This window comes from Chelmon rostratus, chromosome 2 (genome assembly GCF_017976325.1).
Source record: "Chelmon rostratus isolate fCheRos1 chromosome 2, fCheRos1.pri, whole genome shotgun sequence".
Lineage (NCBI taxonomy): Eukaryota > Metazoa > Chordata > Actinopteri > Chaetodontiformes > Chaetodontidae > Chelmon > Chelmon rostratus.
Window position 1 is genome coordinate 14,845,611 of NC_055659.1, and position 12,471 is coordinate 14,858,081.

The following is a 12,471-nucleotide window of genomic DNA, read 5'->3' on the forward strand; positions in this document are numbered from 1 at the left end:
GACACATCATCGGTGTTATTTCATTGTGAAATGTGACATTTTTTGGAGCAGCTGTCTGTACTATATAATTAATTAATATCCTTGACTGCCAGGGGACATTCCCAAAAAGGTTGTGGTGTTTTTTAAATGTAAAGGCTGTGAGAAAAACTCTATAAGCTATATAACACATTAGTATCAATGGCAGAGCAAGATTCCAATCTAAACAAGAAAGAGACCTGCCAGTGGTTGCCGCACACCTACAGTGAGACAATCCAGTGTTTAGATGCATGGTCCTCGTTCAGACAGTAGGGTACAAGCAGGTCTTTTGAAGAAAGAAAGAAGGAAACAAAGAAAGAAAAAAGACATGCTGCACATAATATTCAACTAGTCAAAGGGAATATTTTCCTATGGTATCTGGGTAACACACAACCAGAGTTTCTTTCCAAGAGCAGATACTTGTGTTGTACTCTCTTTCTATTTTTTTTGTTTTTATTTTTGTTTTGTTTTAGGAAGTAGTTCCAGGAGGCATTACTGCTAATAAGCTAATAATAAGCTACTTTTGGCTTGTAAACAAACTAAAATGCCAGCCAAGGAAATTGAAAAGGTTGTGCAGGTTCAACAGAGGTGAATATAGATATAGAACTATTCTCAAAACCAAAAAGTTGTGCAAACTCAAAAGAAAAATGTCAACTCCAGATAGAGAAGACCATACCTGCGGTTTACAAAGGTCACCATAAAAAGAATCACATTTTTTCGAACAGAAGCTCTTTCATTCTGCTTTTCTTCCCGCGCCACCCTGGTGTGACTTCTTCACATGCACATCTGCTCATGCACACAATGCTGATAATAGTGAGTCTCGAGAGAGCGCCCGAGTTACTGATACCAAAATCTGACATTTACTGTTAATGTTTTAGAAATTTTCTCCTGCTTGATTCTATTATAGGTGACCTGGAAATATGACAAAAATGTAAATAAAAAAAAAAAATTGCATTAATGTTAAACTAATTAACTGCACAACAAATTGAGAGTCTTAATTCTGAATGATCAGACTTGTTGTAAAGTTTAAATTAAGTAAAAGCAATCAGCATTTAGTTTGAAGATAGTCATCTTCTTTCTTATCTCTTAGCCATTAATTAACTTATGATAAAATAACCCCACTGACCTTTAAAGTGAAAGCATAGCATACTGTTAAATTTGCATTGTTAAATATTATAGTCCAAAATACAAAACATACTGTGTGCTTTTGAGACACTTCAATCTCATCAATGAATTAAATAAAATTTTCAAATTTAATCAAATGACTGAAAAATCACAAATCACATCTAAAGGAAGGCCTTTAGAGAACATGTCATCATTTTGGATGTAAAGCTGGTGGGAGACATTTACATTATCACAGCTTACTGACATACATCCCTCTAACTCCCCTCCAGAAAGAATTTCATTCAATGTCCGTTACATTAAAAGAATCTTTTTTTAAGCTTTTATCCCCACTAAATGTCACATAAAACAAGCACTTAAAATGCAGGCAACTTCTAAGGCAACATGTGAACTAAAAACAAACTACATAATGTATAGGGAGCTATAGGCTCCTCTATTTTGTCCATAAGAGCATTCCCAGACCAATAAAATATGTCCTAATGCAAAAATGGCACGAGCTATCATACAGAGTGAACTACTGAATAAAAAAGACTGAAACATCTACACGCAAAACCAAAACTCAAAGCTAAAACTGTGGACAAAACTGATCAAATTAGGAAACACAAATCACAATAAATTCCTAAAAGTACTGTATGTATGTGATGTAGTTTGCTTATTCAAGGCAGATAGTCATTGAGCTGCATTGAGATGCACTTCGACTGTTTGTGAGTACAGTGTGGATGTGTCTCTCCCCGAGAGCCGACATACCTCATCACTTTCACTTCCGATAAAGTCATCTTCAGGCAGGGCCTCATGCCGCCTCCCACTTTTGCTCTGAACCTGATGATTTCCCATCTCCATCTTCTCCTGGTCACCCCGGCCTTGCCCTCGCTTGGGTGAGTGTGGCTGGGATAAGAAAGTGAACACCTCCTCTTGCAGAGTGAGCTGGGGCTCGGACCCTTCATTACTCTCCCAGCTGCCGCAGCCTTGCAGGTCACAAGACAAACCTGGCCAGGCAGAGCAGGAGACAGACTCTGCTGTTGTGGGAGAAGCTCCTGAACTTTCCCTGACAGGACTGCAGCTACACTCATCTAAAATAAAAGATAATAGAACAAAACAAAAACAAGGCAGTTTTAACCAATGTAAGAGTAAATTCTCCCTTTGAAACACCCATTGTTGCACATGAATATTGATGAAATAAAGAATTCAGGGCTTTGAGTGTAGAAATTGTATGATACATGAATAAGTCTTTCAGAACTGAGAGAAAGAATTAGTGGGGAATAATAATCAGAATCTAATTACAATGAGTAATAAATCCGTTTTAAATTATTTCATCATGTGGCTAATGTCATTCAAGTTCATTTGATTGTATGCACATAAAAATGTATAACAATATGTAAAATTGTAATTCCACTGCTTGCCAAACATGAAAATTAAATTCTCCGGCACTGACATTATTGTAGCTGTCTTAATAGCCCTGCTATGCTAATACTTTAATGAGAGTATAACAATATAAACAACATAATCAGTAGAACACCAGTTTACTGCAAAATTGGCATGGTGTTCTTGAATATAGATCCAGCAGGGTAAGATCTCTTTCAAACTTAAGTTGCATCTATTCATGATGCGTGCATGCAAAAAACGCTGAATCCTTAAACTACTCGATAAGGCTGAGCTCACAGAAAGAGGCACCTCTGTCTGAATGAGTGAGCACATTTGAACCTCTCAACAGTATAATCACTTTCTCTAATTGCCCACTGTGTGGCAAACCCTAGGCCCGAGAGATGTCCCTCTGACTTTTATTTAATGTGCCACATTACCATTAATGAACTGACTACTTTCTGTCTGTGGGCAGGGCTGCAGCAGAGGAGCTTATTGCTGTGGAGAAACATCCATAAATGAGCTTTCAGAGCACGCACACTCATTTTGTGAGGACAATGCTGGTGTAGGTGTGTGTGTGTATGGGTTTGGGGGTGGGGGGGGGGGTTGGGGTGTTCGTGAGCTGGAGTCGGGGGTACTAAAAATGTGAAAATGGCCTTGACGTGGGTTATGTAAAATTTAAAAAGGGGAACAAAACCAATGGTGTATGCAGCCTAGAATGAGGCTCATTAAAATTCATGCAATATTTTGAAGTGATCTAATTCATAAATTAGGAGTAGGAATAGGTGTTTTTCTCAAGTATAAAGGGGCTACTAGGTAAATTCAGAACAAAAAGTAGACATCAATTTCACTCAACGGCCATATTATTCTCTTTTGTCCCATTGCCCACTGTCTTCCCACACTTCTCTAACCATCACTCAGTCTGAGAGTGCACCCGTCTTCCTGCTGTCCTGCTTCTCTGTCTAGTCACAGCAGATGTGGACCTCACCTCCTGTTAGGTGATGTGTCCTTTCTGTTAGAGTCAGAGGCTGTTGCCTGCTCTCTTGCTTACTGGATGGAGGAGTGTATTTCTGCCTGGTTTTACTTCTCTTTCTGTGGCCACCAGATACAGCATCTGAATGGAATGTTAACCAGAATTAGACATCTTACCATATTACCAAATCACACTCTATATTCCCACAAATGCATAGAACATAAGATGCAGTGCACACAGCTTACCCGACGATGATAGCCTCTCTCTCCCAGCACCGCAGACCCGTAGCTTCTTAGATCCCAGCTTGTCAAACACTCTGTCTTCTGGGGGATGGGGCTGTAAACTGCCAGGTGTTCCTACATACAGTAGTTTGAACATTAGAAAAGCTTTATAACACAAAACAGTCAAACTAACAATGTTACTGAAGCTTGCCAGAAGTATATCTGTGAACTGATTATGCACTGTGAAAATCCCCATTAATGAAGGCATTTTAGTAACTGAGCTTCTTATATTCATTCAGTGCAGAGAGAATACATCCAGCTACATTATGTTCAGCTGAATTAAGGAATTTTAATCATCCGTTTTTGCATTCAGTCATGCTCAAAGGATGGCATATTACCAACTGTAAAAGCTGTTATTAGGGGCATAAAATAACATACTCTGCAAGAGCTGGACTGTTTTGTTGGTTGACATGCAGTGCTTTTCACCGATGTAGAGCACACAGAAGAATAGCCATGCGCACACTTAAGGCCAAGAAGAATGCAATGAGAAGAATACAGTGTGCACTTTTACTGCTGTGAGCCTTTAAACATGCTGGAAAAAGAGAGGCTGAGTGATTATCATCTATGGAGATGTGTAGAGGTAGAAGTCAAAACAAGCTGGGCTCACCTAGCAAGCACTCCAGCGCCTCATTTTCTAAATGAAGTGGCATTATTTTAATTCAAACTGTTACTACATCAATGTCTATCTATCATTTTTTTATGCCACAAATGCACATTTTCCATTGTACTATTCAATTTAAGTAAATAACAAAACTAAAATAGTGATTTTCACGGCACACCAACACAAGAAAGGGGAAACGGCTTCACAAACCAGACTCTACAAGCTCTTAATTTTCTTTGTTGGCAAGTGAAATGAAAAAGTGGTTTTCAAGCTCTGTACTCAAAATCCAACATGTTTGGGGGCACCACTGAATTATGAACTAATGAGGGTTTTGGGCAGTGGTGGTATTGATATCTCCTTAATAATTAATTATGATTGCTGAGTACTTGTGCAAAAAGTTGAGCATAGAAAGCAGACATTGCTTTTTTCAAATATTTTTATAGCTTCGGCACTCTACTGTAGTCCTCTGGAAATTTCTGGTGATATTAATGATAAATTATATATTATATCAGCTATATTTCTTGTCTTGTCTTTCTTGTCTAATTTTCAGATTTTCTGCTCTATATTCTTACCCATCAGTCACTTATTTTATACATATACTAGTCCAAAAGCTCACCTTATACACTACATGCCTCCCTGCAGCTCCTTTCTCAGTTTTGTTTGCCTTCGTTGATTGACCCATTATTGTTGCTTTTGAACAAAGACCAAGCCAACGTGCCTTTTTACGATAACTGCTCTACCTCGGCATCCTTTCTTTCATTCTTTCTTTTTTTTCCATGTTAGCTGCTTCTTACCGTGTACCAGGAAGAGTAGCAGCACCCATATTTGGCCAGATGACCAGAAGATGGTTGGCATGGCGAGCCCATGCACCACGAACAAAAATTTGGACCCAAAAGTGTACAGTACTTTGAACAAAAATATATGGTACATAGCCAGTTTTGGTGTGAAAAGTCAAAACAAACTCAAGCCTGCCATGTAACTCAGACAGTATGCAAAGAAACAAACAAATGAATGGCTGTTTAAGTGTAGAACGCATGCAGACTTGAGAAAACAACAACGATGAACTTTTATTCAAATTTACCCTTAAGAACAATGTGGGAGGGTTCTCCTTGTGATAAGTTCTTACTCAAGTTGGCAATGCTCTGATTTTCTCCACTAACTTTTTGGTTCAATCGACTGGACGAGGATCCCTGCGGGGCACAACAAAAGAAGAAAAACATATTCTATTTTGCACTCTGAGAAATTCATGACATTATGGCCCAAATCATTCAGATAGATATATGTCATTATGGCAGTCACGCGTTTACCATATTAGAGTTCAAGAGTATATTTATATCCATTCCATCTGAGGCTGCATTGCTTTTTCTTCCAATTTGAGTGGGTGGTCCTGACACTCTGGAGCCTGAGGCTGTGTGTAAAACACCCTGGGGCCTGGTTCTTCGATAACTGCTTGATCTGGCAGTGGCAGACTCATCAGAAACTGCAAAGAAATACCCATTATTCATTGACCGTTATTGATTTCCTTTAGATTTTCCTTTAGGAATTTTCTTACATGTTACGCTCATACATATTCTAAGTTTAAAAAATAAAAATCAAGACTACACTTACTTATGGTACAGTATTACTAGATCCTTGGACCTCAACTACCTGGAAAGTAAGATTTTTATTTTTTATTTTAATTTTAAGCAATTTTCTTAATCTATTGTCAGTCACGTTAATGATCAATTAGCTACTGTAAAGTTATGCTTTAGATTTATAAGTCACACAGTTCAGACAGATGAAAAATGCAGGCGTGCAGCCAAATCAGTGTGAAGGGCTCAGACCAGCATTTTTTAAGATTAGTGAGAAGCCGCTTCACACTAGCCACAAAGCCCTTTCAAACTCACTTTTTTTTACTGTGAATAGAAAACTTTAAAAATATGCCTTTTTATGCACTTTTTGAGATGTGTTACACTACATTGCAAACATAACCAGTCAGAGACTACTATAAATTTTATCTAAAGTCTAGCTGCTGAATAGCTGAGCACAAGATTCAACTGCTGTTCTCAGTTAAGTATTACTGACATGATTCTGTAAGATGAATTACAGCCTATGGTGGCTAGACGTGAGTTAAACTCTACTGCTGAACTGATTGAGCTGATGTTTTTCTTTAATCTATCAGTCTGTTCCATATCATCATGTAAAAATAACGGGCTGTAGTGAGAGTCGTGACACGGCCATGACCTGACCCTGCCAGGGCTCATTAGGACCTCCTCCGCTAACAGCAAAACACACTCTCTCTGATCCTCATCAGAGCAGAGAGCAGACACTTCCATTCCACAAAACACACAGGATCGTAAAGATGATACAGACAGAGCAGAGTTGGATGCACTGAGAGTGAATAAAAAGAAGAATTCCTTTGATGCAGTACATTCAACACTCTGAAAATGACCCAGGTTTAGGGGTGAGTAAATTTCAGTGTACTTCAAATCTGCTGAGGCCCATGAAATAATGTGGAAATAATAAGGAATAAAAGGAGATATATGGTAGTTGATAGACTAAAAAATATTTTGATCTGTGAAAATGTACTGACCTTGAGAAAAACAGAATGTCTTTGGTGTGTAAGATAATCACTGTTTGTTTGTTGCTGCGTGACAAAAACTGCTGTGGCTTACTTTTAACAGTTTCTGACAGATTGGGTGCTGAAGCAACAATATTCACCAAGCAACTCTGTCACAGCTAAATTGTATGCCCACTTTAATAGCAATCGTTTTAATTATGATTAGGAATGTTATGCTAATAATGCAGATGCTAATTATGAAAAGCTATTTCTTGTGTGTGGTTACTGCTCTCTTCTATGGGCACTGCCGGTTGACTAAACATGACTTAGACAGCTGTCAGAACAAATAAATAAGCGCTGATAAAAAAGGCCACAGAGGCGGCGGAACTGGATTACTGGTGCATGTCTTTTTATATGAGGAGATAATTGCAGCTCTCTGAGAACAGGTGAGGTGCAAATGAACACAAAAATGAGGACCACAGGAATTTCATACAAGGAAAACAAAACGATTATCATCACAGTCTCTGTGTATATTAACCATTTCATCTGTAGATTATGGCTGATATCTTGTGTTGTCTTGTAAATGTATAAATTCACACCTGCAATATACCTGTTCTAAATTAATCTCAGACCAACAAATTCCATGAACCTGCTGTGATGCATTAGAGAAGACATGTGCTAAATGGACAAAAAGTATGTGGACACCTGAATATTACACTTATATGTGATCGTTGAACATCTCATTCCAATCGAAATGCCGCTGTAATAGCCTCCACTCATCTGGGAGAACTTTCAACAAGATTTGGAACCTGACAGCAGGGATTTGCTCCCATTCAGCCACAAGAACATTAATCAGGTTGGGCACTAATGTTAGCCATAAGGCCTGGCTTACATTTGTCGTCCCAGTTCATCCCAAAAGATGTTGGGTAGAGTTTAAGCAGGAGAGACTGCAAACTTTGTACCATTGACCTGGCTTTGGGTGTGAGGGTCATGTCATCATGCCAAATTTCAAAAGGCCTTCACCAAATGGGTTCCACAACATTTTGTGTTAAATATCATTGTATGCTGTAGTGATAAGATTTCCCTTAACTGGAAATAAGGGGACAAGTATCACACCATAAAAGTATGTTGATGTGAGTTTGCTTTATATAAAGCTGTTTGCTTAGTTACCCCAAGTAAAATGTCTTTGTGTAACCTCACATTCATTTCGCTCAGATATTTTATTCAAGAATAAGTAGCAAAACAACAGTATAGAAGTAAAAGAACAAATTCAAAAAAAGTACATACTTTAAGTATGAGCATCAAAATATAAGTACCAAAAGTAGGAGGACTCATTATACAAAATGGTACAGGAGCCAAGAACAGCCATTGCAATTGCAATTGTTGTTTTTATGCTGTTATCTCAAGATCACAAGTTAATTATTTCTTTATCTTGAGATAACAAGCCTGTTTATTCATGATAACGGGATAATTTATCTCATTATCTCAAGAAAACAACTTCTCGAGATGACAAGATAATTTATCACAGGAGAATGATTTTCTCGAGATCACAGGAAAATTATGGAGAACTCATAAATGACTGTCTGGTTCATTTGATCACACATGATTTCATCCTTCAAGATCACTGTCATGACTGCCTGGGAGGACTGATCTGAATGCTATCTTTAACAGAAAGACACAGTGCTATTTCTGCCTGTGTTCTGCCTCTGCACGTGAGAGGCTGATTAAAGTACAGTGATTTGCTCTTACCTACCACAGTCAGAGCTCGACAATTCAGCCCTCATATCTGCCTTCTGCAAATTCTTCATGTTCAACACCTGAGTGACATGGTTGACATCTGGTGGGAACTGGCAACTGCGAGGGATCGAGTCCATGAGGCCAGCTCCACTGAGAAACACATCTAGATTAAAATGAGAACAATCTCAAAATTATCTTGATCATGGAATAAACCAAAACACATTCTCACGACGTAACATCACACAACATAGGTACTACTGTGATCAACAGAAAAATATAGAATGACTAGCAGCCTTTACTGGCAAGCAGTGTAGGTATGAACTGAGTGGTAACTACTGAGTGCAGCTGTTTAACCCAGATGTGGCCACATCTGGGTTAAACAAGAACCACTGCTGAGCTCTTAGCCAACTCAAAGTGAAGACCACTGACTGGCTTCAGTGGTAAGTGGTTACCTATTGTATGTCTTTAATAACCACTCAAGGGGTTGACCTTTCAGGTAAGCTGATAAAACTCTAATTTGACATTAATCATTTAGGTGTGATGAACTCCATTACCATCATCTGACATTCCTGCAGGCTCTGTTTTCATGGTGAAGATTCTGCGGACTTTACAGGTAGCGAATAAAGTGATGACATCCAATGTCAAAAATCCCTTGAACAGTTCACCGGTGAATGATACAAGGTCGATGCACAAAGCAGACCACTGGAACAAGAGAAACGACATGATTTTGTAGTTACAAGGATCCCTTGAAAAAACAGCTCAATAAGTTATGAACACCACATAAAAAAGCACATAGCTGAAAGCAAATACTAAAAGAATTTGTCAAGGATAGGTTAGATACTCACAATATTACGTTTCAATCCTACAAAGGGTATCTTTGCATGCAAAAGAGTGGCAGACACTTCTTTATGCACTGTTGATAAGTGAAGTCTTCTTTTCAGGTGCTCTACATCAGTTATCCTGTGAACAACAGACAACAGAACAGAGCTTCAATTATCCCCATCATCAATGGTGTCGTTAATAAGTCTGGACCAGAGAAAGCCACAAGCTTTATTGGTCTCCAAGGTAAGCCCTTGAAGGTGTTTTCACTTTAATTTAATGCTGTGAAATCAGCTGTCACAACACAATCTAATGGAAGAAGAACAATTTCCACCAATTATTAAAATTAATATAGTGTGTAAGTATGCATGAGAGTATGTATTCCTAGTTTTGTTTTCTACAGTATACAGTTCCCATGGGCCATGACTTAGCAAAATCTAAACAGCAGGACCTATACTACATACCACAGCCTCTGTCTGTAATAAATTGTTTTGTTTTGTTTTTTTTTACCATGAAGTGAATTCACACGTTTTGAGTACAAGAAAGACTTTAAAAAGACCCAGTTGCATAAATTAAAGAAGAACATCGTATCAATAAACACATACACGTTACACCCTTGTATGTTTTACACATTTGGCTAATTCTTTGTATATAACTTTGTGAAACTGATTGTGGCGGGATAGATGAAAGCCTTCTAGAAAGTATTCTAATCACAAATGGTTGTTTAAGCAATTACATAACAGTCATTGTTAATATGATGCACTCAGTTTTTCAGGTATCTCATGGGGTTTTCCTACTGAACATAAACAGGCTGTCTTTTACTAATTTGTTCAGTGGTCTGAGGGGAATTCACTGTGATTCAATAATTGTTTTATGTATTTTACTGTGCATTATAATATCAAGCATTCTCTTGTGCAAGAAAAAATGTTAATTTACTTTATCAAACACTAATGCAGCAACCATACCATGGCACCGTAACAAAATTTCTCTATCAACCACTGAGTTTAAGATTTACTGAGCTCTACGACAGCTCTCACAAATGTTCAAGGTGAGTTGCCATGTACAAAGTACAAAAAAGCATAACACTCTTGACTGCTGTACTTACACAAGCTCAACGGAAAAATCTTTGCACTGAGGAATATTCACTTGAAGGACCAAGAATCTTTGCAGAAGCCCAACTATGAAAGAAGAATGGCAAGGAAGTGAACTTCTTTTCACATGTGAGAATAACAAAGTAACATTTACAAATGGGTAAAAGTATGGTAATGACTTACGAGACATTTTCCCATTTTCTGGCATCTGCATCTTGATTGTCTGGCTGCTACCTTCCAGACAGTACACAAATCCTTTGACTTCTTTATTATACTCCTACGGGAAGCAATAATACAGAAGAGGCCTTGCTAAAAGTAAGTCCTTGCTAAGCATGACCAGCATTGTGCACCTGTCGTGCCACTGCAGTCAGTCACTGCAAATGCACACATATAAATGAGGTTTGAGATGGAACGTCTGTGTGTGTTAAGAACAGCTATGACATATCTATTGTCTGCACAGGCAACTAAAATGCATAGTTAGAGTTGCAGCATCTCTGGTAGCTACTATACAGTTATCACATAAAGTTAAGAGTTGAGACTTTTATCTGACAATGCAATTCAGTGATAACATGAGTTTTATAATTTTTTAACCGTTTCCAACTAACCTCTCATACTGTTCGTGTACTGTCCCATATTTTCAGGTGGCAATCTGTACATCTGATTAGGGCTGCAACCCACGATTATTTACATTATCAATTCATCTGTCGATTATTTGATCAATTAATCATTTAGTTGTTTGGTCTATAAAATGTCAGAAAATGGTGAAAAATTGATTGATTGATTGATTGATTGATTGATTACAGTGTCCTCAAATGCTTAATGTTCAAGTGTGTACTGTCACAGAGAAGGAATGAAACCAGAAAATATTCTGATTTAAGAAGCTGGAATCAGAGAATTTTGAGGGTTTTTTCTTTAAAAAATAAACTGATTAATCAGTTATCAGAATAGTTATGCAATTAATTGAACAGTTGACAAATAATCCATTAATCTTTGCAGCTCCATTTCTGATGTAACCTGTCCAGGATGACACCGACGGGAACTTGTACAGTGTAAAACTTGCTATAAGCCTTTTTGATGCAGTTTCATTAAGGATTCATTCAACTCCGTGATAATCATTTAGACCTTGTTTGTTGCTGTCTATCCAGGCCGTGCGTGCTAACTTAACTTACAGGACATGTAAGCTTAGCTAGCTACATTTCATTGTGTTTAGAATAATAATGAGCATGTTAAATCTCCATAAGAGTAGGCTGAGGTAAATTAGCCGCTCGAAAAACCCACCTTGTGTATGGAAGACGGCCCTCCGCAGAGTTTCCACTTTGCTACAGGGTCTTTCCCCTGTCCACTGAAGACCTCAACCACAGCTCCACCCTGCGAGAAACAGCATTATGGTAACACTAACGTTACATGGGGAAAAAGCTCATGCTAGCCTGAACAGTGCATAGCATGTTATTTACAAAGAGTACGCAGAGAACAGAGGGCCTATCTACGTTACCTGATAATTACTCCTGAACATTTTTCGTGACGAAAGCGTTTTAAGTGTTACACGGACAAACTTTGAGAACAAGCAAGTAACAAGCTAGCTCGCTCTGAAGGTGCAAGCCGAAGCTGTAGTTAACACCGGATATGTCTCCATGGTTACCTGACGCTACTGCAGCAACAAGCAACCGGTGCTCGTTTAAACCGGGTTGCCGTGGTAACCTATGGTCTAAACCAAGGAATAAACACTCATATGTAGCGTCTGGACATGTTACATGGAGCTTTGTTGTCTTTCACCTCTCTCCTATAAATTTCAGCCCAGTGTTTTGTTTTTCCAGGTCATATACTTCCCCATGTCGCGTCCGGATGTGCTGAGGCACACATCTCCCGGATATGTCCTGTCCGCGGTTCCATTCAGTGAACACAACTGTGAAATGCAATTTCCCTGCATCACAGTG

The 12,471-nt window shown here is 38.4% G+C and overlaps 1 protein-coding gene across 2 annotated transcripts in view; it reads right to left on the reverse strand.

The window, feature by feature from the left end:
• The window catches only part of cfap20dc (CFAP20 domain containing), a 34,616-nt gene extending 22,566 nt beyond the window's left edge, over positions 1-12,050 (reverse strand). The window contains exons 1-12 of one of the 2 annotated variants that reach the window (XM_041961916.1): positions 12,030-12,050; positions 11,816-11,905; positions 10,721-10,814; positions 10,552-10,624; positions 9,473-9,587; positions 9,182-9,329; positions 8,644-8,790; positions 5,659-5,831; positions 5,433-5,541; positions 3,715-3,825; positions 3,485-3,610; positions 1,885-2,207 (exon numbers count right to left, since the gene is read on the reverse strand). In XM_041961916.1, coding sequence (XP_041817850.1) covers positions 1,885-2,207; positions 3,485-3,610; positions 3,715-3,825; positions 5,433-5,541; positions 5,659-5,831; positions 8,644-8,790; positions 9,182-9,329; positions 9,473-9,587; positions 10,552-10,624; positions 10,721-10,814; positions 11,816-11,905; positions 12,030-12,050 — 1,530 coding nt within the window. Of the gene's footprint in view, positions 1-1,884; positions 2,208-3,484; positions 3,611-3,705; positions 3,826-5,432; positions 5,542-5,658; positions 5,832-8,643; positions 8,791-9,181; positions 9,330-9,472; positions 9,588-10,551; positions 10,625-10,720; positions 10,815-11,815; positions 11,906-12,029 lie in introns of both variants that reach the window. The other variant, XM_041961924.1, reaches the window with a different exon arrangement.
• Positions 12,051-12,471: the final 421 nt, after the last annotated feature.